This window comes from Colias croceus, chromosome 8 (genome assembly GCF_905220415.1).
Source record: "Colias croceus chromosome 8, ilColCroc2.1".
NCBI classification, from domain to species: domain Eukaryota; kingdom Metazoa; phylum Arthropoda; class Insecta; order Lepidoptera; family Pieridae; genus Colias; species Colias croceus.
The window spans coordinates 8,508,445-8,534,952 of NC_059544.1; the positions used below are offsets into that span (position 1 = coordinate 8,508,445).

General features: G+C 31.3%; 1 protein-coding gene across 1 annotated transcript in view; it reads left to right on the plus strand.

Moving 5' to 3' along the window:
- LOC123693711 overlaps positions 1-26,508 on the plus strand; it is a 62,274-nt gene that overhangs the window by 21,762 nt on the left and 14,004 nt on the right. The window contains exons 3-4 of the mRNA XM_045638909.1: positions 18,897-19,009; positions 22,166-22,261. Coding sequence (XP_045494865.1) covers positions 18,897-19,009; positions 22,166-22,261 — 209 coding nt within the window. The remainder of the gene's footprint in view (positions 1-18,896; positions 19,010-22,165; positions 22,262-26,508) is intronic.

Genomic DNA, 26,508 nt, shown 5'->3' on the forward strand with positions numbered 1-26,508 from the left:
AACGCATGTAATGTGTAATTGCCGACCGTGTTTTGGGAAAATTGCTTGATTACGTAAGCGGTATCTAGCTCAGAATTGGTTTAGTATTGGAAGTGACAGTTACTGGCAATTACAGATTTACCTGCGTTCATATCGAAACGGTTAAGGCAAACCCATGCTTGTTATAATTATCTACGAGATTTGCAATAGACTTATAATGTGAAGATTCGGTGTATCATCTTCAAGTATGATATTGCTCTAACTGCGTATTACATTAGCAGCCATACTAAAAATTTAATACACTAAACGTGTATTAATGAATATATTTTTTTTTATTGCAATTCGTCTTGAATAAACTTTTATCATTCGAATTGATACTATTTTTAAATGCTCAGTAAACTCAGAAGTTCGTTTGTGAGAATAGTAAATACATAAACCATTTTCTCTCCTCACAGATAAGTAAGAAAAACTGCTCGCTCAAGTGCATCACTTAAGTATCCTGTTTGTTTAAAGAGAGAAATATTGAGACTAATCGATGTGAAAATTTGTCAGGCTTCAAGGAAAAATTGCTTCTAAGAAATGCCTACTAAATATGCGAAGAATGTTATTTTTGTATCCAAACTTGATCAAGACAATTTCTGGTTGGTCTTGTCTTAAATTCTTTGAATTAATGAACGATTATGGACAGTGATTTGAATAATTTTCTTAACTAAGTTTTACTTGACCTGTCTTTAAAACTTTTTGTGGTAGTTTCAGCACATTATGACTCCTCCTAGGTATAATTTTAATCATTTAAAATTTTAATTTTATGAAAAAACAAAACTTGGATTGAAGAAGTATGCCATGTAAATTATTAGTAGAAACGTTTTCCGTAAATTGACCTCACTGGTGGTTACAAAATTTTGTTACGAGTAAAAGATCCCAAGAGCGGTCAATCTATTGATCGGTGATCGTTTACGTTTATTTTCTTTTCCCTGCTATGAAAACCAAATCTAATATCAGCTCTGAAAATGTTTAGACAGCAGTTGTAACATCAATCCAAAAGCTTTTGGGCAACTTGATGAAAACTGACAACGGGTTGGATAACCGAAGTATATAGACAGATTCATTTATAAAGGTAAGGGAATTAATGTAAACAATTTTAATATTAACTAACTGTTAATACAGTATTTCTATACCTAGTATATTTTGGTCACATAGGCACTTATTGCAACTTAAAAATTATTGATGTAATATTAGTAAGGTACCTTTATCGATAGATGCCTACATATTTCTAGACATGTTTATACAGTAAATATTTTGACAAACTTTGGACAATTTCTATCATATCTAAGTATATCGAATAAATAAGTGAGTGGCCCTATAAAAATAATATAACAAAGTATCTGTCGTGCCTGTATATCGCTATCTATTCGTCACACGAGCACTTTACACCTGAGCACACATAAAAAGGGAATTTCACTCGAAAACAACTCGGCTTCACCCATTTTATTACAAGAAACAATAAACCTAGCGTTCCTCAGCATGCAAACATCTCCCCACACCCGCCCACTCAAAGTTTTTCACGGAAAGGTTCGGTGATAAAATTACTCTCAATTTATTTCCCTGGTTGGCCGTTTGCTACACCGGCCACCTTTCAAGATTGTACTTGAATCATTCTTTACCTTAAATAGAACTGATTGAATACATTAGACGCTACTTAAGACAATGCTTTACAATTAGGTATCTGCTATATATTTGAATTAAGGATTTGTTAAGCATAAATATAATTTATTACAATTTATGCGACATTACCTTGAATAAATACATCGTATAGGTAAAAATAGTTTACCAATATTCAATACACATACACGTAAAAAGGTAATCAAGTAACTTTATGATCGAGGTGCTTTTAAAATGCATCATTATGTAGAGTCTAGTTGCATGCTAAATTGCCTGATATAAACTTGAACAAAAAAAATAATACAGTTTAAGTGACTTTATTAGATCTTAATTATTTTAAAAGGGTTGTGGATCGTCATAAAACATCTAATCGTTTGAGTACCACATAAAACTTCGTAAGTTATACCTTGCCATAAAAATCATGACGTGTTAACACGTAACAATTCTTAGAACAAAAAGCTTTAATCTAAAACTACTTAAATACATAATTATATCAAGTTACATTTCGAATTTCAATCACATCTATTTATAAATACAATCAGTAATTACCCGTCATTACGATCTATTACATTTCGATTAGTCGAAAGACGTTTTATTTGTAACAACAATGATACGGAAATTTAGATGAATAGCATTACAGGAGGCACGTACTAACGCGATGTTTTGCGAACTTTCTCATCGCTTTGTCCGCAAAGGGTCGACGTATCCTTTCAGGTTGGGAATGATAAATGAACCTTGATTATAGCATGTTGTGTGAGCGATAGTTAACGTTGGATATCAGCCTATTTACATGCTCCTTTGGTTAAGCCGGCCGTCGTAATCTGCGAATAATAGCAGTGTTGTTTACATCGTGGTAAAATATCGATGTTGAGGTTTTATTGAACAATATGCCAATGTTATATTTGTGTGAATCTCATATCACTACACTTATAATTGGTACCTAATTCAATGCGCGTGTGAATGATAATGGATTATTTTATCGAATAGTTTTACATAATATTCAAAAGATATAATAAGTTTAATTATATATTAAGAAAAAAAATATTGCAAGAAATAACCAGAGCTGTGCTCCACCGTTTATTGATTATCATTTACATAACAGATGTATGTTCTAGTATTCCTACCACATATCAGATTTATCACCGAATGTATGTTCCAACTTTCTGTGAACGCAAGTTAGAATCGCTAGAGCGGAAAGGTCAAATTATTAGAACGAAGCGATCTAGTCTATGTAAATATTCATATCGACCTAGATAGTACAGTTACATGAGCGATTACCATTAAAATAATGTCGTTATATTCGACTATTAGATATTTCATTTTGACTTATAATTTAGGTTAGAAATTCACAGGTTCATAGGTAATCAGAATCACATCAAAGACATTATTTACTCAACTAGTCTTCTTTTAAAAGCGACCGCGAATCATCATTGTAACAATTTTTTACCATTGTTTTGGAAAGCAAAAAATATGCTCAAATCTATAGTTTAGTTAATTAATTTCTACTTTCAACTCAGAAGCTTTCGAGTATTTTATCAATAAGTGGTAATATTCGTAAATTATACAGGGTAATGTTAAGTATTAACATTATGAACTGGATTATCCGGCATTTAGAAAGAATACGAGATGCTTTCAGTAACGTAAATATTTTTATTACTACATTTTCTCAACTTTCCTGTTATCTGTTCGATTTACCGCTGAACGACTTTGGTATGTTTTTTCTAATAACATCGACAAACTTCCCATCTTTTTTATATTTTACTAGAGGTCCGCCCCGGCTTCGCCCGTGGTACATATTTACGTTTTCTCTACATAAGAACCATTTTCATACTTTAAGGAATATGAAAGCTTGAAATTCCAAATAAAATGTTTAAAACGTATTTTTTTAGCTTGAGGTTATTGATGTTTTTTTTATAGAGCATTGAACATAATGTTAATAGAGAGACGAGGTCAATACCCTTGTTCACAGACTGTGTATTCGTTTTAATATTTCATATTATAATAACAATACACACAATTCAGTTGGTACATAATATCAAGAAGCTACGTACAAAACTTACTAAATCAATAAATACAATTTTAAAATTAAAATACAATTTAAATACAATTATAATTGATAAATTTTAACTCAATAACAAGCGACTGAATTCAGTTTGTATATATTTAAGTACAATATAACAAACAAGGTTTATTAAAAAAAACACTAGATTAAAAAAATACTATTATTAAAATTATGATGACAATTTATATGCAATTTAAGTTCAAATAGTTATTCACCGAAACGCTTTTGAACTCTTCAATTATACGGCTCTCTAAAATGTGTTATTGAAAGCTACGAGAGACTACATTTAATTGGTCCGCTTTATATTCTGTTCATGTGAATTATATTTTTATTATTTTCACAATTTAAGTCGATAATAATATCATAATAATTTGAATTTGCTCACAGCTTCGTTTGGTTGTTTTTAATACAATATGACTATGTAATTCCTTGTCTCTCGACTCTTTTATAACTGTAACTCAAAGCCCCTAAAATACATATAAATCGTTTGACATTTTACAGAGAAGACATACACATTGTTAATATAAGTATATGGAGTTATATTAATATTGCTCATCGTATTGATGTATCTTCCCGCTCACACAAAAACCAAATCCTATGGCAAAAACAACACTTTTTCTCATTTTAAATAGATATTAATGACGTTGAACTTGAAAGTATGGATTACTATGACTATGAGTAGGTACTAGCCTTAGGTACTAGCTATATATATCTAATTGATAAAATTATACCAGTATTAACATCACTGTAGAATGTTCTGGATCTGTAAAAATGTGCCCCGGATAAAAGAAGGATTCAACCCAAGTATAAATAGAATTACCACAATCAAGAGAAAACTTCACAGAACTTGCAACTCAAGGAATTTTCCCGTCCCTGATGTAAAAAATATTCTCCCGCAGAAATATATAATTATAAAATCACACAAGGACAAACAGATTCAAAAAATGATATAATACAATAGAAATAGAAAAAAAATGTAAAATATGTTCCTGTAGAAAAATGTATTATGGGAGACATGCATAGAGTATATATATATATATCATATTGTGTACAAGCCGGCGCATTCTTTTTCATAATCAGAGCGCATTCTAAATTTCAATTTCAAAATTAGAATTCTGATTGGTTTTGTTTTTGGTCGATTTTTGTATAAATACGGGTAGGTATTGTGGGCAAATAAAATTATTACGATCCAAATCGTTTTTGAGTACTCAACCCCTCTACAGTATTATGGCAATTTTACTCATTAGGTTAAGTACTTTCGATATCAGTTCAAAGTTTTTTGATATTATCTGTAGGTAATAGATACGGAATAATCGCCTGTGCACACTTAACGATTACACCCTGTATTATATAATATGTAATTTATGGTGATAAATTGCAAATGCAGAAGTTAGATGGATTTTGACGATTTTTTCTTCATAAATAAATTAATACATAAATAGCTTACGCCATGAATTAGCATACATACCCATGCGAAGCTAAGCCTAGCTTGCAGTTTCAACGGTCGGTTATGAACATATATTTCATGTCAGTAATTAACTCTGGGCTTTTTATGTTGTAAATTTTAATTACAGCTCTCTAAAATTTGCGTGCAGACTCGCGAAATTAATAAACGCGTTTAGTTTACTGATAATGGTTAGTTATGGTTTGTTGTTGATCAAATTTATGGCTTAAAACGGTGTATGTATGTGTTTCTTTTTTTTCAAATGAACATAATATAGTATGTTGAAAAATAATTTGAAAATATTGCGCGATAGTTTACTTAGATTTCTTAGTTTTAATGTTGATCTAACAGGTATTCTTGATTTTTGTGATATGCTGATATATATTTTTAAAATTTGCTATAAACTAGGTTTAATTTTGAACATAATGATATTATATACAGATTATGTAAGATTGGCATAATAAAAGAGCAACTACCTATAGAGTTGCTTATTAACCCTTAAATTATTGTCACCCCTAGATAACTTGTGTTTATAATGTCCAAATTTAAAGGATGTATTGGAATTAGGATAGAAAAGAGGAAAATGAAAAAAAAAATTAAAAATTTTAATTTTTTCTATTGTTTTCACTATGTCACATAAAACGGACATTGCCAATTATATGTACATGTTCGAACCGTCACATAAAACGGACATTGCACATTATTCCTGCAACCGTGGTACATGAATACAATGCACTTTTTCAACTATGTAATTCAAAATTATTATCAAATTATAATTATGGACGATCTAGAATATGCTTTTCAAACATTTGTCTTAAAATGTTGGTTAAAACTTTAACGATATCGTTAAAAAATAATGGATTTTAAAAAACGACACTACTAAAAATCACAGCCTAAGAATATGCTTAGAATTGGAATAGGAATAGTATTACATAGCCTGAGAACTTATCTAATACACCAAGAAAGTCCTCTTCCCATTTCTTATATTGTACAGATTGAACTGTGTTTGCTTCATCGTATGCAAAGAAGTCGTATACCATGCCTGAAGTACCAAAACTAACAGGAAATTTTTGGATTCTTTGGCATATATTATATCCATTTTCTGCCAGTTTTTTAATTTGTAAGGTATTATTATTTAAATTTTCAAACATTGGGTAGTATTTCTGGTAAGTAACATGATGCTGTGGCTGAAGAACTACTGAGAAGTACGGAAGATTCATCTCGCACCTCATGTAATGGCTGTAATTCTGCAGCAATAATATTTTGTTGATGGTAAAAATTCTGACTTTTTGGGTCTTCATTGTGTCTCAAATCAATATATCGTATAATTCCGAAGGTATGGTGCTGGGGGTAAATGATTGACACTGTTATCATAGTGAAATCACTCCTGTAGGTCTACATTTCCTTCGAAATCGACATCTCAACTCAACACTAGACTCTTCAGCTTCCGCCAGAGGTAGCGAGGGAATTTTTTATTGATTGCCAAGTCATGCTCCTGTAAAATATAATAAAAATAGAGAAAAATATATCAAAATGATTCCGTTAAAAATGGAGGGCCTTATTGGCAACGTCCGTTTCATAGGACATGTGAAGAATACCCTAGTATATACTCCAAGTTGTCAACGTCCGTTTTATGGGACATCGTATATAAACTAATATTTGTATACCAAATATTGTAAAATATGTAAAAATTATGTCAAAATACTATACTTACAATTGAGTCGATACATATCAAACTCCGGTAAGTCCATTCTAACAGAAATGTGGGAATCGAGGTATTTTTAATAACTTAAAAAAACAATATGTTTGGAGCTTTATAATTTATGACGGATATAATATAATACATTAGAATTATTTTTACGAAGAAAAAGAAATGTATTACTTGATGATTATGCCACAAAATTAGATTTAAATCTGGACATACAGGCGTTTGATAAATACCAGCAAAACTTACCGGGTTTTGAAAAACATCGTCTTGGACTTACAGGAATTTGAAAAATCTCTAATGGACTTACAGGGATTTGATAGAACTCAGTTTTGGGACGTACTGAGGTGGTGGAAATGGGTAAATAGTTTGTCGCGTTGTAAGTATAGGACATTAAAATAAAATATGTAAATTAAAAGATACAAATTATTATTATTATTAACCTTTATCATCCCACTGCTGGGCAAAGAGAGGGGTCAATAAATCAAAACGGTTGAAAAATTCTCAGTACGGCCCTGGGCTTCATGGCTGGAAATAACTACTGTGCGTGTGCTGTGCGTCAGTTTCATTTATCTTTTAGCTGTTTTCTGAGCCTTGTCTGTTTTAGCTATTGGTATTGTTTTTTTCCTTGCTTTGTCTAGAACCACCACCTCTATAGTAAAACTGTTTTCTTCCATCATTTATCAATTAAAACGATTTCTAAGCATTGGTCACACATGTTAGCTTCAACAAATTTGAGAGAAATGGCAGCCATTTTAGTGCCATACTGCGCTGTGATTGGTCGAAATGGACTTACCTGAGTTTGATAAACCACTGTCGATGGACATACCGGAGTTTGAAAAAAAATATTAACTTTAAACCTTATTTTAATAAAGATACGATTGACTTACCTAACTTTGAAAAGTACAGACTGGTTTAGTTTTACAATTCAAAATTGGCGCCATTGTTATCTCAATTTTGGCGGGGAGTGGACTTACCGGAGTTTGATATGTATCGACTCAATTGTATTCTAACTAATAATATAAAATTATAATCAAAATAGCCAAAATACTTACAGTTTTTATCAATTTTATCAGAAGAGTCAAGAGATCCGTTTTTTGCAATTTTCAAATGGTCACCATTCGCGACTGTACATGGCTTTGGTAAAAAAACCTGCATGTACGCGAAGGACATAGCTAGTCCCTTCCCAATATACCGATTAGCGAAGCTTAGGTCTGCCATAACAGCGCCAGCATGTGTGTAAATACTATGCCCTTTAAAACGGACGAAATCAATTTAAGGGTTAACTCTTCTCCGTAGAAACTGCTTTCCAAAACAGCAGTGAATGGTACAGCTTCGCTACGACGATACAAAAGTGCTTCTAAAAGAAGTATAATTCAATAAATGTTTGAGTTTCAACATACTTACCACATTACCTAGGTAATCCAATAACAAGCACATAATATAAGAGTGCCACTGAAATGCATACAATAAAATCTACTTACATCACGAACTATTATCTCGCTTGTATGAGATCAAATGAAATGTCGATTGTGGAAACACTTTATTCACTGCTCACGTAAACGTCAAGCGCATTTCTAGAACAATCCCTGCTCGTACAACGTCTTAAAGCAGTAATATTGTCATTGTGGGAAAGAGACAGCGCTATACAGGTTATCTAGCGCCTTCACTTTCCCACACTGGTAGTAATACTGCTTTAAGACATAGTAACCTGAAGTCACTTTGCATTTTACTACGGAATTATTTATTTACTCTGTATCGTTTCAAAATGACAGAGCATTATTCTGAGTTATCTGGGACGTGATTTAGCGTTGTTATTGTATTCCCGATAGGATTTGTTTATTATTAGGGATAAAGTAAGACAGATGTTGGATAGGAGATAGAACTCTAGTTTTTCTTTGTCCTTGTGAAGAACTACGACTGTATCAGAGCAGACAGGATTTACTAAGGTAGGTAGAATATTTAATAGTATTAATTAAGTAATGCACAAAGAAAAGGGTTTATAGACAAATGCACAAAAATAAAAAATTGGTTGTCTGTAAAGTCGGTTTACTGACGATAGTTGAACGTGACAACGTCCGATTGTGCTTCTTTGTCGCTCGTTCCACGCTCTCGTTCGCACTTCAAGCCTTACATGGAACGCCTCAGATGAGTCAGAGCGAGGTAACGCCGCATGAGTCATGTTTTTTCGTGCGTGCAGCCGGCTTTATCGAATTATAAGACATTGTCACGTCAAAAAAGATTATTCTTATTTGGAATCAACAAGGTAGATTGTAATCAAATACGAATACAATTAATATAACATAAGTAACAAATCTAAAACAAAAGGCTATTTTCAGAGTTGTTCAAGCTAAATTAGACGAAAAAATCTTAAATATCCTATAAGTAGTTAGAACAGCCCTTGGCCTTTTAATTGACGCTCATACTTGGAGCCCTTCCTTTGTGGAGATTACCGCTTGTAATTACATTTCAGGCTTACTTTTACTGCCTTTGAAGTTTTTTTATAAATTAAACCGAAAGGACACTGACAAAACTTGCCGGAGTAAATTAATGGAGAATATTTTTAAAGCGGTTGACGTCACTGAAAATGTACGGGGTGAAAATTATTTTATGATAATGTCGTGTGTGCAAAATCAGTGTGAATATATTGAATAAGTTCCCATTAAATTAATAAAATCGAAAATTATTCGATATTGAAAATTTAAAATCATTAAATTACGCGGAACTCGAGGAAAATTATTTTACACTGAAGTACAAATTAAACGTAAATTTACTTTTATATTCTATCTCTGCTTTTCATTACATGCGCTTGATTTAATAAAATATCATCATTAAGTTTATAATAAAAATTATCTCTCTTGATTATTCGTGTTTAAAAATTTTGACTTCATTCGAAATAAAGATATGATATCACATTCCAAGATATTTGTCGTTCAAAAACAAGCATCAACCTTATATTAGCTTTTTATTTCCTCGAAAACGCTCCCAGCTCCATAAGCGCTTAAACATGAAGTATAATGCATATTAAATTTACATAAAGCCCAAGTCGAAGGCCTTAAATACTGATAAGATTTCATATCACCCATTCAACAGCATGTTACGGCAGCGTAATGTACACCGCACACGCAATAAATAGCTATACATACTTACTCGTACAAATATCGGTGAACAAAAATAGACCATAACGAATTTTCGATAAGCGTTATAATCCCTTGCTGTTACCTAATTCAAAGTAACACACTGAACAGACAACTCCAGTTAGTTTTATTGTTGTTGTTCTTAGAAGTGTTTACAAACAGCGCATTTTATTCGTACCTGCGAATTTATTGGTAAGAAACATAACATCTTATTACTGAGCGCGTGTGTTTTGTAAAAATTCATTTAATTTTATACGTAAAAATGTTCAGAACGTATAGGTACCTTCAAACTTCAGTTTGTCTGCAAAGTTAGACTGTTAGGTTTAGACTCAGAAGCGACGATGATTGATTGATACATTCATTAAACCTGCCTTTATGAGACAAAGATTTCAACAAATCTCATCAGAAGATCAATATTTAAAAGTTATTAATTTTGAATTGACACAATCTTAATTACATTTTTATTTATTTTAACACCTAGCTTGAATTATGATTGATGCAGTTTGATATTTATGTTAACTAAAAGATCATATTTTATTGTTCTTGTTTATGAGATAAATAAAGTTCCTTAAACCGAAACCGAAACCGAAATCTGTAGCTATATTTGGAAATCCAATAGGATACCTAATGTTATATAACTACAAGATAATAAATTATACTAAAATTATACGAATTACCAATACTTATAATCTTCCCTCTTTCATCGGCATGAATAGAAGATTGACAATCCTTTTGCAAAAAATATTTAATAATATGTAACACTCGAATACTTTTGTCTCATACGAGAATTTAATCCGGCGCCTTTTTACACAAGCAGTAAATACATATTTCACGTATATTTTATGAAGATTGCATTCTAAGATTTAAAAAAAACGCTGCAATTGGCACCGACACTCGATATTACCTGTCGTTCCAGCCAACCTCATTTCCTCAATCTCATTTTCTTTTTCCATCTATTTGCTCTTTTTATTATGGCTTTCATAAAAGTACAATGATATTCTGTTAGCCGGAGAAATATTTTATTGTCGCGATTACCTTGATTGGATTTTTTCTTCTAGTAATTGGGGTGTATTGTCAAATTATATGAGACTCTATAACACGATAATTAGGAAGATAACACATATGACATAACACGAAGCATTAAATAAAGATTTTTTTTTAATTAAATAATATCTTTATCTTAACATTTATCTCAAAAACATCTATGATTGTGTGTATATTTTGTTAATAATAAAGAAGTCTAGCCTTTTAAAATATATACTGTAGTCTGTACAAGTTCTATATACATAAAAATGATATGTTCTGGCTTATTGTCTAATCCACCATCATATAATTGCATTTTATTAATCACTCACAAATTAGCTCCAGTATACTCAATCTGAGAATTGATTGAATCGTGTTCAAAAATTTCACCCAAACATATAAAAACCAAAGTATCACCTGTAAAATTGAGGTAAAATGTTACGAATATAAGAGCGATGTATGAACTCAGAGTTCTTGAAAAAGGTTTAAGTACCCTCATGTAAAAAGTTTTCACGAACACTGAACCAGCGAAGCTTACTGAAGCGATGTCTCAGAAGGTTTGAAATTCTATGTTAAAGACTGGGTTCCATTGATTTTAAGGAAAGATTTTTTATTTTTACTAATAATATTATCGTCTTTCTTTCTTTTGATTTGGTTACGTTGGAGTACGCTATTAGTGCATAGTGTTTGTTTAAGGAGAAAGAAGAAGTAAACCGATAGAGATGTAAATTCGAACCGACCATGCTCCGCTTCGTCCTTACTTTGAATACAGGGCTGTATTTAAATTCTTTGGGCCCCGTTTTGTAATGGAAAATGTTGCCAATAATACATATTTTGTTTAAGAAGTTCGTTTTTTGTTAATGTATATGAAATTTACTTGCTCTAATGACCAAGTTGTATTACCGTATTGTAAACTATATTATCGATAACAATAAGGTATGATAAATTAATTATTGTGTAATGCCTACAAAAACCGTACCTAATAAGAAAATATATCCGTAAATTATTATGTTTATTGGAACTTTTCAAATCTGCTCAGTACCTACAGACCATATCGAAATATTCATAATATTATAACCTTCCGTACAATGTAATATTATAAAATATTATTTGTTATTGAATGGGGCCCCAAAAGCACAAGTACAAATCTGATAAACAGATAAGAATCAGATCCGACTCACGGAAACGGAAATTGCTTCAGGACAACCGTAGTTTATTTTTAACGTTGGGAATTCAAAATGGACTCATTTTAAAATAAATTCTAGTAACGTGGTCCACGTAATACTTGTTTGTAAGATAACATAAAATTGAACGAATGAAGTCACGTCTTGGAAAAATCCTAAACGTTTTGTATTCAATTATAAATAACGACATTAAATAAGTAGATATTAATTTCTAGAATGGCTTGTGCTTGAAAGTGGCAATATTAAAGAATATAATATTGTAATGTGCAAATTGTAAAAAAGTAAGTACTTAGTAAAAAAAAATAAGGAAGGGACGTAAACTTGAAGCCAAATTAATTTTATGAATTATTTAAAGCCGCTCTCACTACAAACACAAACATCGTATACAAAATAAGCTAAATGAAAAACAGAAAAATTCCTGCATTATTGAATATACTTACATATTTTTATTTGATTCCTGCAAATAAAATGATACAAAATTCAGTTCCGGAATATCGCCTTGAGAGGTTCTTGACAGGAATTAATATATTCAATTTGGGATCAACTCAGAGACTTAATTAAATCTGTATGTAAAAGACGTTTTACATTAATTGTTCAATTATCCGCTTGGAATCAGCTTTTGGTAATTTCTTGAGCGACGTTTATTTGAATCATTTTATCCTTGCTTATTCAATAAATGTTTGTCAAATCATAATGGATCAAATCAAAAGGCTGTTGAAATAGTTGTAATTTATTAAATTATAACTTGTGGATGCTGAATAGTAACTCATTATTTGATATTTTATAGTAAGCTACATTATGCATGATATTGCACAAAACAGACAGGAAGAGGGCAAAGACAATCCTTTTTTTTATTATAGATAGTACACAGATTATAATATAACAGTTAACTATAACTAAAATAATATGATAAATGACCGCCTCCTTAGTACAGTGGTTGAGGCGTGAGCGTAGAACCAAGGGGTCCTGGGTTCGATTCCCGGCGGAGACGAAGAAAAAATAATGTCTAGATCTGACAGGACACAGAAGGTATCACCTACTTGTCCCTAAAGAAAATCGATCAGTGAAACAGATGTATGCATAATGCATCTGCCCCTTACCCCACTTGGGGACACGTAACTTCACTTTTATTACTAAAATGCAGATAATACTATTTGCCTGTTACAACGAATTTTATTCCTTGTTCCATATGTAAGTTTGCCACATAAACTTGTCAAAGCTATTAGCCGGGACAATGTTAATATTTATCCCGAGTCACTCGAGACGGCAGTACCTAGTTGCTATATGAAGTAATCTTCGCGGTTGTAATAACTTTGAGGTGATATGAGACGGTCTAGACCAGCTGAAGCTTAATTCTTGCCATGTCAACGCTATTCTTCACTTCCCTTGCTCATATATTTTGCAGAAACTTTTCCTTATTCTTTATCATTTTACTTTCATAACGTTGTTTTTAACTTCGAGAATTTACAGAGTGTTAATCTTTGATAAAAGCTTTAAATAAATTCGACTCCATAAGATTTGTTTCAATTGCTATGAAATTAATGTTATGTAGAGAAACCCTTATCTATTATCTATCGAATACAACTACGATCAACATGAAATAATAAATCTGCAATTTGAACAAAGGTGTGTTATCTAGTACGTTATATATGTTGTACATAATGCTCTGAAAAATGTACACGTTTCTACATTGGGAATTCACTTCCAGTCAAATTTAAAGACTTTCTAAATATAGTTTCCGAGTAGGTATAGCAAACTAGATAATAAGTCATAATTTTGCAGTAAAAATATAGCACTCCCTCCGAAACCACGGTTTAGCTAAATATAGTAAAATATAATAACAGCGTATACGTGAAATTACATTTGCTGCGATTAACTCCTGCATTGAGGTTTGTCGCGGCTCAACGTGTCTGTTTCGGATTTGCCTTAATTAATTTGGTCATAAATTAAATACGTGCTTGCTTCCTTTGCCTTTAGCGGTAAAACGTATAAAGCTTATTAAATTTTCCTTGTAAATTTTGCTGTGCATATACTAAAATTATTTTAAATGGTGAATTCAACTCACACCTATTCATTTGTGAACATTCAAGAAGATTACTTTCTTTACACTCTTTCATAGGACAAAAATATGAGGATATATAAAGTAGGTACCTACCTAAGTTTAACAACATCTTGTTTTTAACCCACGCTAAAAGGATGAATAAAAGTTTATCTAATGAGCTAAACAGTATATAACATTAATATGTTTACAGGTAAGTAATACCAAAAACTCTTGATTAATACAAGTTTGATGGAAGTTGAAAGTCGACTAAATTTTGTAAGACTTAATCCTGAAATGTAAGCCGTAAGGAAGTGAAGTTTTAATTATAAGGTAAGTTGGAAACACGTGAACGGCATGTTCAAATATAAGATAAAAGTCAAAGTACTACTGGAGTTCTGAATATGTTGCGAATTGTTTGTTTTCTACAGGTTTCTAGGAACCTCTAAAGGTTAAAGGAACCTATCGCTATCGGAAATCAGTAGGTATCTTTATTCGATGCATACCTTTCAAACTGAATGACATGTGAAGTTTTTAGCTGATTTTTGCGGCCTGAAAAACTATATAAAATAGTTTTATCTACGAAATAACTCTATTTTAACTGACGATTAATTTAGAATACATAAAAATGGATTATGGACATCTTTAAAAATTACTGTATTGCATAAAAATGTAAGACAATATATTCGCTTTTTTTCGCGTTCCACTGTCATTCAATATAATATTATAACAATCGTATTTATCGAGTCCCATTTATCATGAGACATTCTGGTACCTAACATACGTTAAAACCTAAACAAATAATAGACGAAGAGCAACAGACTAATAAAATAGCAAACATTTTGGATAAACAAGGACTTTGCGATGAATACAATATAGTAACCTACTTACAGAAAATAAATAAACAACAATATTATTCATTCTACTGAAGAATGTTGCTTACAACAATATCAATTCTTCTGGTGTATCAATTCTTTAAATAAATCAGGAAATCCTTGTTAAGAAAAAATACTAATATTCATGTTAAAAATAATAAAAACTTTGTACCTACCTCTGTACATACCTACCTACACGGCGTAATCAAATATTAAATACCCTTAGCATTTTGTCATTACTCAATGAGTATATAGAAATGTTTGTAACGTCAAAGAAATTAAATGTAATATTGAATTCACATAAATGTGTCATAATAAATTTTATACAAAAGATTTCGTTTTCCGGATAATTTAATTAATCCATGCGTATTGGGTTATTTGAAATCGGGACTTTATTGTCCTTTGCTTGTTTAGGGACTGTAATAATATGTGTCTTATCTCTCAATTTATGGCAACCCTAAACCATTAGGGCCTTGTCTCATCCCTTCTTATTCTGCTAAGTGTACACCATTTATCGTTTATGTCTTTACTTAAATTGTTTTCCTCTGTTTAATGTGTGGTGTTCCTTAATTATACTGATGGTCAAGGTGAATTTCTTAGTGGAATAGATAAATCTTTTAGAGATTTAGTTCTTGGAATAGTTGCTCAGGATAGTTTCTTCATTGAGAATATAAACCTTGACCCAAGATTTAAGATACAATTCAGAGAAAGCGTGGGGCACTCCCCACGCTTTCTCTCAATCCACTGATTGCGGGTAAAGTTTTTGTGACAATTTGGAAGTTGTTACCATAACAAACAGAAAATCGATAAACATGATGTCGTTTGTTTATATTATAGAATTCGAAGTAAAGTGCTCTATGTTTTTTTAGGTTACAATGTAGCTTTTAGTGAAACAGTCAAGTACCTGTTGATATTGTTTTAGACTAGATACATATTCACTTTGTCTTTCATAAGATAATTGCGCGGTAACAAAGCACCGAAAATTCATTTGAGTCGTACAAATTTTCGCTCAAACCAAAAGATGGTATAATTAAAGTATCAGAATTGCTCCTAATAATTTCCCGCAAATACTGTTGAAAATCTTAGCTCATTGTAATAACAAGAAAGGGGGAGACGCCTGGAATGTTCTAGATCTGAGCTGAACAAAGGCTCGTTAAAGAAAAGTAGACTTTGACGGCGCAATGAATAAATAATAGTGCGTTGAATAAGCGGCAAATTGTTTGCGCTGTTGCAATTGTCGGCTGTTAGCATTTAATTGTAAGGAGCAAACCTGGGATGTATCTGCTTTGATATTACTTTGCGTTATTGCTTTTGTTGTTGGGAACATAACAATGCTTGTAAGAAATATAAATTGTTTTATTGTAAAGCTTAAGTATACAATTTTATTAAAACAATTTACAAATACTTACAAGTTAAGGTTTGATGTAATATTTTTTTTTACTTTTTAATTAACTTCAGAAACTTGAGACATTTAAAGTACTGTTTAATTTTTATTAACTCACATAATCGAGTAAAGAAATTACTTTTAAATGTTTTTAAAGTAATTTCTTTATAAATTAATTTATAACATGAATATCCACTGATTGTAAGAAAAAACAATAGAAAGAAAGTCCATAATATTATTATGGGCATGTTGAATCACCTATTAGCCTTAAAAATATCTTTCAGTTATAATGCCTCAAAAATACGCTACAAAAGTACAATTCACTCTGTTCACCTCCCATTAGAAAATATGAATTATTAACAACGGATTTAGAGCACCTATTCCCTATGGAATTTTCTCTAATTCTTCCGAAGAGCAATCGCCGTAAATACGTAACGAGATAACGCGTACGTGAGCTTTTAGATGCTCCCATTTACTTATTACAGCCCTTAGTACTTATTGAAGCGGTTACTGTAAATGCGCATCTTGTTTCAGTATGAACTCATCACTTAGAAAAGATTATTATTATATTCTATACTAATATTATAAAGCTGAAGAGTTTGTTTGTTTGTTTGAACGCGCTAATCACAGGAACTACTTGTTCGATTTGAAAAATTATTTCGGTGTTAGATAGTCCATTTATTGAGTAAGGATATCATCATGTATATCATCACGCGACCAACAAGAACGGAGCAATGCCGGTGAAACCGCGGGGCACAGCTAGTGTTTTATAATTCGAGTTTGGATCTAGCCCTAGGTTTATTGTTGTTACCTGTCAAATAGAATTTCACAATTAGTTCATTGTTATATTATTAACGAGAGGTTTAAAGAAAATTTCCAAGTAAAAAATAAAACAAAACTAGTCCAAACACCCTCTTGAATTTAGGGATTTGTAAAACGTTCATTATTTTTCATCCATCTATTAATTATTATTATGGAAAATACATTTGAATACAGTACAATAAATTTGTTCTGGTTTATATGCACTAATAAAAAAAATTCTGGCGTAGCAAAAATACAAAATCAATCATAGAAAAACGTTCTTAAACTAGTTCAATATATTATATCGACGCGGTGTGAAATATTATGGGTTGTTTATTAGGTACACTATTCGAGGTAAAAATGTTATACATTTTGTCTTATTTATCAGCTTCATATATAAACACTTTAACACACTCACGGAGATGAGGAAAAAAGACGCAAAGTAAATCGTATAACCTCATTCTGAGTGGGCCTTAAATATTTAAATATATTGAGTGGTTTTTGTAAATTTGAAAAGGGTATCAACATAACAGTCATCTTAGATGTATAGATAAAATAAGGTTAAAATTTATTAAATACTAGAGTTCCGCCCCGGCTTCGCCCGTGGTACATATTTCGCAATAAAAGCCGCCTATGTCCTTTCTCGGGTATCAAAATATCTCCATACCAAATTTCATGCAAATTGGTTCAGCAGTTAAGGCGTGATTGAGTAACAGACAGACAGATAGAGTTATTTTCGCATTTATAATATTAGTACGGATTGAAGTATTTTCATAAGTTCATAGTTAGGCATAACAATGAATTGTAATTGTAATTAATGATAAACAATTAATTTCGAAATGCTATCTTGAAATATCATGACGATAATAATTATTCAGGTCATAGAAATAACATTTGGGATAAAAGTAATAAAACTGTATAAATAAACCAACATCCATAACACCTGTATCCTTCCTGTATCACATAAATCACAATTTCAGTACACGGCAAGTAAACCGGGTTTTAACGGAATTAATCCATAAATTCGAACCACTTCTAATTTATGGTGAGCCGATACACAAACCGTGGAACTGAAGTAGGGTAATGTTCAAACTATTCGTTTAACCACTGATTGCTTTGCCATAACTTAGTACGAGTTGCTCTTATGTGCTTTTAACCTATGTAGTCCTACACCTGAACTATATTTTGCTAAATTCCCAATACTTTAACATATAGGCGATTCATTACTCTTCATAAGATTTAATAATGGATACAAAGCGTGGAAAGGGTTTTATTGTTTTCGGATAATAAATCTAAATGTCTTACTTAATAGAGTGCATAGAGTAGATACATCATCTGTTTTTAAAGAAAGATCTTTAAACTATACTTTTTGTGATAATTCTTTGTCCCTTACAAAAATCACCTACCTGACAAGTGGCAGGATAAGCCTAAGGTTTAGGTTCTTCACATATACCTATGTTGTCCGTAAAAATATCGATCAGATCCCCATACACATCACTTTTTTTTATTACTTTACTATTTTAAAACTTCATCATATTTATTATGTGTTCGCGGATATCTTCGTCTATGAATCAATTTCGATAATTCTTTTTATTTTCGCAGTATCAAGCATGTCAGATGTGTGGGTGGACCTCCGAGCCCCACGGTTCGTGGTACACGGCCACAGTGCAGTACTTCGCTGCGAGCATAATGTAGATCCTGGAACTATTTACAAGGTAAAGTTGTGCAATAATTAACAGTAGATGTGTAGCTCCTTAACGTCGTAGGTATTATGTTTGCGTAATTCAACGCGTGATAATTAGACTTGAACATGTTCTAGGAGAATAATGTTTTCTTTGGGGTTTTAGTTTATATTTATGTGGATTTTTCAGCTTTTGTTTCATCATTAAAACACTCGCTGTATTATCGATTTACTAAAGAACGTAGAATAAAAAATATAAATTATATGGTTGTTACAACTAACAATAATTATTGTAGTCTGTCTATAAATAGTCTTATAATAATTGTAGGTAGTAATAGTTCCATCAGTTGTTATTTGACACACACACCGAAAAAAAAATCGATACAGTTTCAAATTTCAATGCATTGTTAAAAACATGTAAATCTATTAATATCAACCTGTGATATCAACTATTATCGCACATTATAACACATTATTACATGCATTCTGCTTTGATATTAATAAAATATTGTACTATCTATTCTACGTCTACAATAAGTCATTGATTTTCACTTTGAAACGCCCAAAATTACTCTGCGTTCGATGTTACAATGAATATAGCTTCCATTTTAGTTTGCGTTTTAACATTTGCTAAATGTTACGAATGTTTCATTATACTATACTGTTTGCATTCCTCCTGCAATCTACTTAATTCACAACTACTTCACTATGTTTATTCGGTAAATTCATTTACATTAAAATAATATTCATTATACTGCGAGTATAATTTAGAACAATTATGCTTTATTTGTTTATTTAAATATTACGATTCAGTCAAATTGTTTGTTTGAGTACTTACTTACTCACTTTAAACGGTGCAACGACTCAAACAGGATCTTGGCCTCCGACACCAATAATAATAATTATTCACAGTGAAAAACTAAATTGTCTTTTATGTACCTAGATATTGATATCATTTTATGATACCTTTATTTTAATGTAGGTATACAATTCAATATTGCCGCCTCCTTGGTACAGTGGTTGACGCGTGAGCGTAGTACCGAGGGGTCCTGGGTTCGATTCCGAAAAAAAATGTCTCGGTCTGGTAGGACACAGAAGGCTGATCACCTACTTGTCCCTAAAGAAAATCGACCAGTGAAACAGATGTATAATGCATCTGCCCCTTACCCCACTAGGGGACATGGGACTTTTTATACAATTCAAGAACAATTATTGAAACAATAGGTGCTCTGTTATATTGTCCCGTGAATTAATCACTACACATTACACAATTTAACTGCATTTTCATAATCAAAGAAAGCTAAGGATCCATTATATAAGGTTTTAACTGGAGTTTTGTTTAAGCTTTAGTGATAAATTATTACAAATGTACTGCTATTTCTGAAATGCACTGCTTTAATTTATTAAGATAAATGCTGGCGTTGCATGTACAGAGATGAAGCTGACTATAGTTTATGTTTCTGTGAAAAATATCTAAAATATTATATGAAAGTTACAAACAAATTTTCAGTAAAACTTTCTATGTACAGTGCTTAACAGTATATGTATTATGTAGTTTAAGTAGTATCTATGTAGGCATTTTTATTTTTTTATATTCTTTCTTTTATTTCTTTTTTGCGCTATCCTTATTCTTCTCACATTTCCTTTCCTACCAGGTTGCCAGGAAGAGATTGCTGTGTAGCAATAAGGCCGCCTATTGTGCAAAATTGTTGTACCTTATTAGTTTGTACTAAATTTCTTAAAATAATTCCACTGTCTATTATATTATGCAGACTTACAAGGATGTCTAGATTATTTTATGAGGTGCAAAAACGATTTAAATGGAGTAAAAAAAACTTCAATTATTAATATGCTAGATGGCATAATATACGTTCAGAACTTTGTTGTATTCAATTGAATGTCGTGAAAGGCTTTGCTAAGTACTAGGTTATTCACGTTTCTATAAATCGAATAGGTAGTATATAGAGAGCCAATCTCAAATCTATATTCAACTTAGCTTCTAGAAATGCTTTTTGAATCGATGTATTGAAATGGGTTTTAAAAATAAATTATTAAAAATGGTCACAAAAAAAACTAAACATTCATAAACATATTTGCATTATTTGGGACGTTGCATCTCTGTGCGTATTCTACCGCCTCTACAATGGGGAGTGTTCCGAGGAACTTTTTGGCTTAATACCGGCTGCCAAATTCCACAATCGCACTGCACGACACAAGCTCAAGTACCATCCGCACCACCTGGATGAGTGGCTATCAACAACTGTGCGTTTTTCACGGCATTTTCTGCCCCGAACAACAAAATTGTGGAACAGCTTGCCTTCTTCGGTGTTTCCATCTACCTACGATATGGATGCCTTCAAAAAAAGAGCCTACGCGTCCCTCAAAGGCCGGCAAAACAATCGCAAGGTTACCTAACGTTGCAATTGCTATGGGCGGCGGTGATCATCATTCCTTTGAAACCATTCTGAGCATGTTATTATTTCATCCATATAGAAGAGTCTGTATATAGTTTAAGAAAATTAAGTTAATATTATATGCGACTGTTTAAGATAAATGTCCAAAGCCGACTATCGTTTTTATAAGAAGTAATACTACTCATATTAAAAAAGCATTAATTAGCTTTAAAAACACTCATTATTCACATCAAAATTCATATAAGATTTTAACAAATTTTACAAAATATAAAAGAGTTGTTATTCAAAATATGTTTATTTTCCATTATGGCTTTTATTCTCGTTTACGTAAAGGCGGGATACTCTGTTACATTATCGAACATGTTTTGCTAATATTCAAAGCAACGTTAAAAATTAAATTTTCATTTTGGTGACTTGCGTAGGTTTTTTACAAAATGTAAAAAAAATGTCAAATTCAATATTGTTAATTATATTACGATTTTTTTAATATGGAGATTTAATAATGAGATAAAAAAATATAATAGTCTATACTCTATACTAAAAGAAGCGTGTGCACCGAACGCACGTGTCGAAAGTGAAATTTCTTTGACAAGATTCAAAAATACCAAAATGACGTGACGGTATTGCCATGACGCGACATACTCTCAACCAACTCTCAACGCACCTAAAGAAGTTACACTTCAAAAAAGTAGCTTTATCCATGAAAAATTTTCACATCTATCACCTGCCAAATTCACGCCTCCATACCGTATATTAAATTTCAATTTTCCATACAGGTGGTCTTCTTCAAGAATAGCCAGAGAATTATGCAGTACGTCCGCGGGAGGGACCCGCCGTACGAGTTTTATAATTTCACCGGAGCCGACATTAACGTGAGTTAAGTCTTGAAAATACTTGAAAAGATTCGCAGAACTTCTGTGCGAAATATCTAGTTTTAGGTTACTTTAATTAAATTTTTCTGCGACTTTCAACTTTGTTGCTACGGCACGTAAATGTTGATGTTTTTTCTCTTGGATTTCATTTAGTTATTGTGTTTGTTCATTTTGTGTAAGTTGTAGAGTTTATTTTGTATTTTAGATCGTCTACTTGCAAATTGGTTGAAATATTTACATTGTTTAAGTTACACGTTTAACATGGTTGTTTATTATCTTGCTTACCTCTTTGACTAAATCAACGACTCTTTCTATTTTTCTTTACCTATTTCAATTTATCTTACTTTATCCCCTAAAATTAATCACTTTTAAAATATTATAACAACGATTGTCATCCTTTAAAGCGTCTATACCATAAAATGCCATTTAAAAAGATAGTAACGGTTTCTATTAGAAGTTTCGATAAGCGTATCGGATATTTTCGGTCATGAAATGTATAACCTGCGCCGTAATCCGCGACCCAATATCCGATCTAAGGTTACCCATTGTGCACACGCTACCTCCAGACGGGACAATCTTATTATATATCTTAAGCATGAAGAGCATTTTTCATTTTCATGTAGAGAATATGTAACGTTATTTTAAATATATTTGGATTTCGAGTATATAATGAAATGTTTTAGATATAGGTAAACCAGAATCTGATGGCAATTATGGAAATCAAAATTTTGAGTGTGCAACCCTAGGGAAAATGGACTGAATGATCTTGATACTGCTTATTTTTTATTTTGTCCTCAATATCATTAGTCACATTACATAAGTGGACAATACTGTACTTAATAATGAGATATCCACTTAATATTATGTAGGTATATACTTACATGTATAATATAGGTACAATTATACATATTACTTTTATACAGGTAATACATATTATTATTTACATATACCTATATCTGTATATTCATTACGAGTATGCCATGTGAAAATATCGATATTATAATGATAATGTAGATCAAAACTGCTCATAATTTTTTATTAAATAAAATAAAAATGTTTATTTTCGTAAGTATTAAGAGATACACACATTATAAAATTGACTTGGACAGCTTGGACTTGAAGAATAGCCGTATTGGAAACTCCTGTAATAAGTTTTCATAAAATTATATTCTTATCAACAAACAATATTATAGTTACCTACATATAATACTTTTTAATCTATAGTATCAAAATGGGTAAGTCCAATTTACCCATTAAATTTTCAAAATTGAAAATTGTGATGTGTTGGACCCTTCTTCATCAAATGTTTTTCTATACACATTATAAACAACACCTCTTGCTTGTGATCGCAGCGGCTTTTTCAACATTTTCGAAGATTTTTTAGACAAAATCCTAAAAATTATTCATCAACTGCAAAAAAGACAAATAATTTGACAACCAATTTGATAGTTGTCAAATAAGTTGCCACATGAAAATCTTTTATTTCTTAAATATAAATATGCCATCAGATTCTGGTAGACCTATACGTGACAGATAGAGAATAAGTATTATTATTAAATTGCGAAAAAATATGTATAAGTATAACTTGCAGAAAAAAAGCATAAGTATTGTATTTCGATACTTATGCTTTTTCAATTACCACCTTATTTAAAAATCTGTGCTTGTATACGACAGTTTTGATAGATACTTCCTTAGATAGAGATGAACTTAAACAGAGACGATCAATGGAAACGCTTATTTGCGTAATATAATAGAATTATACTCCGATTAATAAGATTATTACCAATATGAAATTATTTTCTAACTTTAGAATATTAATAATATTTATTACATTAAAAAATATCGCGTTTAAAAAAGCCTTTAACATAATTAGAGAAATCTCTAAAGAGAGTTACATAAATTGAAAACTTAGTACTTTCTTGAAAGACACACCACAGTTGTAAACTTTAGTGCACTTGTTGGAAAGATAAAGAGCATTGTCCCACGTAAATACTTAGAAAATTCTAGAGTATCCATCTTGTTAAGTTCCACGAAAATTGGTTTGTGAACGTCTAGCTATATTGTATACTTACTTATTTAAATCTAAAATAATAATTCTAATAAATTATTACAAATACAATTCTCTTTTTTTGTATTGTTTTAGTAACAGATTAAAAAATATTTGATGCGACTAATTAATATCTGTGAACGTTTAAGAATCTATTATAAATTATCAAATAAAATAATGGAGATGTTTTGTAAAAAATGTGTGAGGTTGGAAAAGGCAAGTCGAGCGATAAATATGAAGTTACTAGCTTACCGCCCGCGGCTTCTCCTGCTCTCTATCTAAAACCTAATATATTATATACTAAAACCTTCCTCTTGAATCACTCTATCTATTAAAAAAAACCGCATCAAAATCCGTTCCGTAGTTTAAAAGATTTATGCATACAAATGGACATAAGGACAGAGAAAGCGACTTTGTTTTATACTATGTAGTGATTTTCTACGGAATTTTTGTATTCATTTCAACTCTAAATTTTGTGGTGGTTTACAGAATAGCTTGAGTTGTAATTACTACAATTTTAAAGGACTATTTGTGGATAGTATCACAATCGATAGCGCTTGGACGTAGGTAGATGATTAAACATTCGGTAGCACGCAGTTATGCGGCTATTACGAACACGCAATTAAAACTCCACTATGAAGATATTACGACTTTTTAAGTCAAAAAAAAAGCAACAAACATAACATTGATTAAATTGGAGGCTTATTTAAGCACAAAAATCCCTAATCTGAATTCGTTATTTTATGCTTTATATTATTTTTCGTTAAAAAAATGAAAAAGAGGTAGGAAAATGTAATAACTGCTTTTAAGGTAACGGGGAAAGTTCACATCATACATTCTGGAGTTGTAAGTGGCTAGTTTATTGTTATTTGAATACATACCTTCATCTTCATAATAAATCAGTGGCTCCTTGCTTTTTTTAGATTGTCTATATTTTTTATCTGGAAAAAATAATCATAATATTATAAAAAATATATGACTTTTTATAATACTTACCACACAGACTTACCATTATTTTTCGGGATGAAAACTAGATTAATTTATCACTTTCGAAAGCTTTCCATCATACTACGTCAAAATTTAACGCGCTGTCACATTAGGCGGCGCTCCATAGCTAGACTATGTAGTCTCCATTTTTAGGCACGCTCAAATATTATAAATAATTAAATACGCAGAATAAATGTATAGCCGAGGATACACGTGAATTGGAACTGAATGAACTTTGACCTTTAAATAATTATGTAACTATAAACTACCTAGTCAAAAAAATCCTTCATACTTTGTAAAAGTTTTTAAGTGATTTAAAATTTATAGTATTATACAAAGTTATGATACTGAAACGGATTTTTAACAGCTTATAAGGCAGCGCTTCTTGTTGACCTTTAGCTTTCAACAATCCACGAAAATCGATGTGTTTCAAAAATAAATAAATATATTCTGATGTAACGTAACATGCCAACAAGTATATGACACAAACGATTACATTCACACTGTTAGTTGACACTTTGATTAATAGAGAAAGAAAGTACGTCACGTAGATAGCACCCACGCTCCAAGTCGACAAACGAAAATGTACTGATCAAGTTGAATTATTTATTAGCGACGTGAATGTTGAATACTTTTCAAAGAAAAACGCTCAAGGATTATGTAAACACTCGATACAAAGATCTGATAACACGTATATTCATTTAGAATAACAATTAAAAACCAGCTTTGGTCCTATAAAGAGTTTAAGCTAATTTAGTTTTGATTTTTACGATTTATTCGATTACTTACTTGATTGAAAGGGTAAAGAAGAAAATTATACACATTAGGCGCCAGAAACATTACATAGCCGCCTTTAATAGGCTATATAACGATGCTGTAAGTTTGAAGCTTATAAAAATGTAAATACGAATATTTTTCTTGCATATACTGCAGCTCATATTACCATTTAAGTGCACTATGAATATACTTATGTGGTTTAGCACCTAGAAAATACTTGGTGTGTGGTGTAATCATATTCGTCGGTTTGGTCGCAATAAAAAAGAAATTGCTTTGATGAAGAAATTATGCGTTCTATAAAAGGAATTAAACATTTTATGACCACATAAATAACTAGTTCCTAAGTGACATCCGTTACTTTTTTTTATAAAGAATGGATTGAAATCTATCAGAATACAAACAATATAATATTATACCAACCTTGAAAAATAATGTG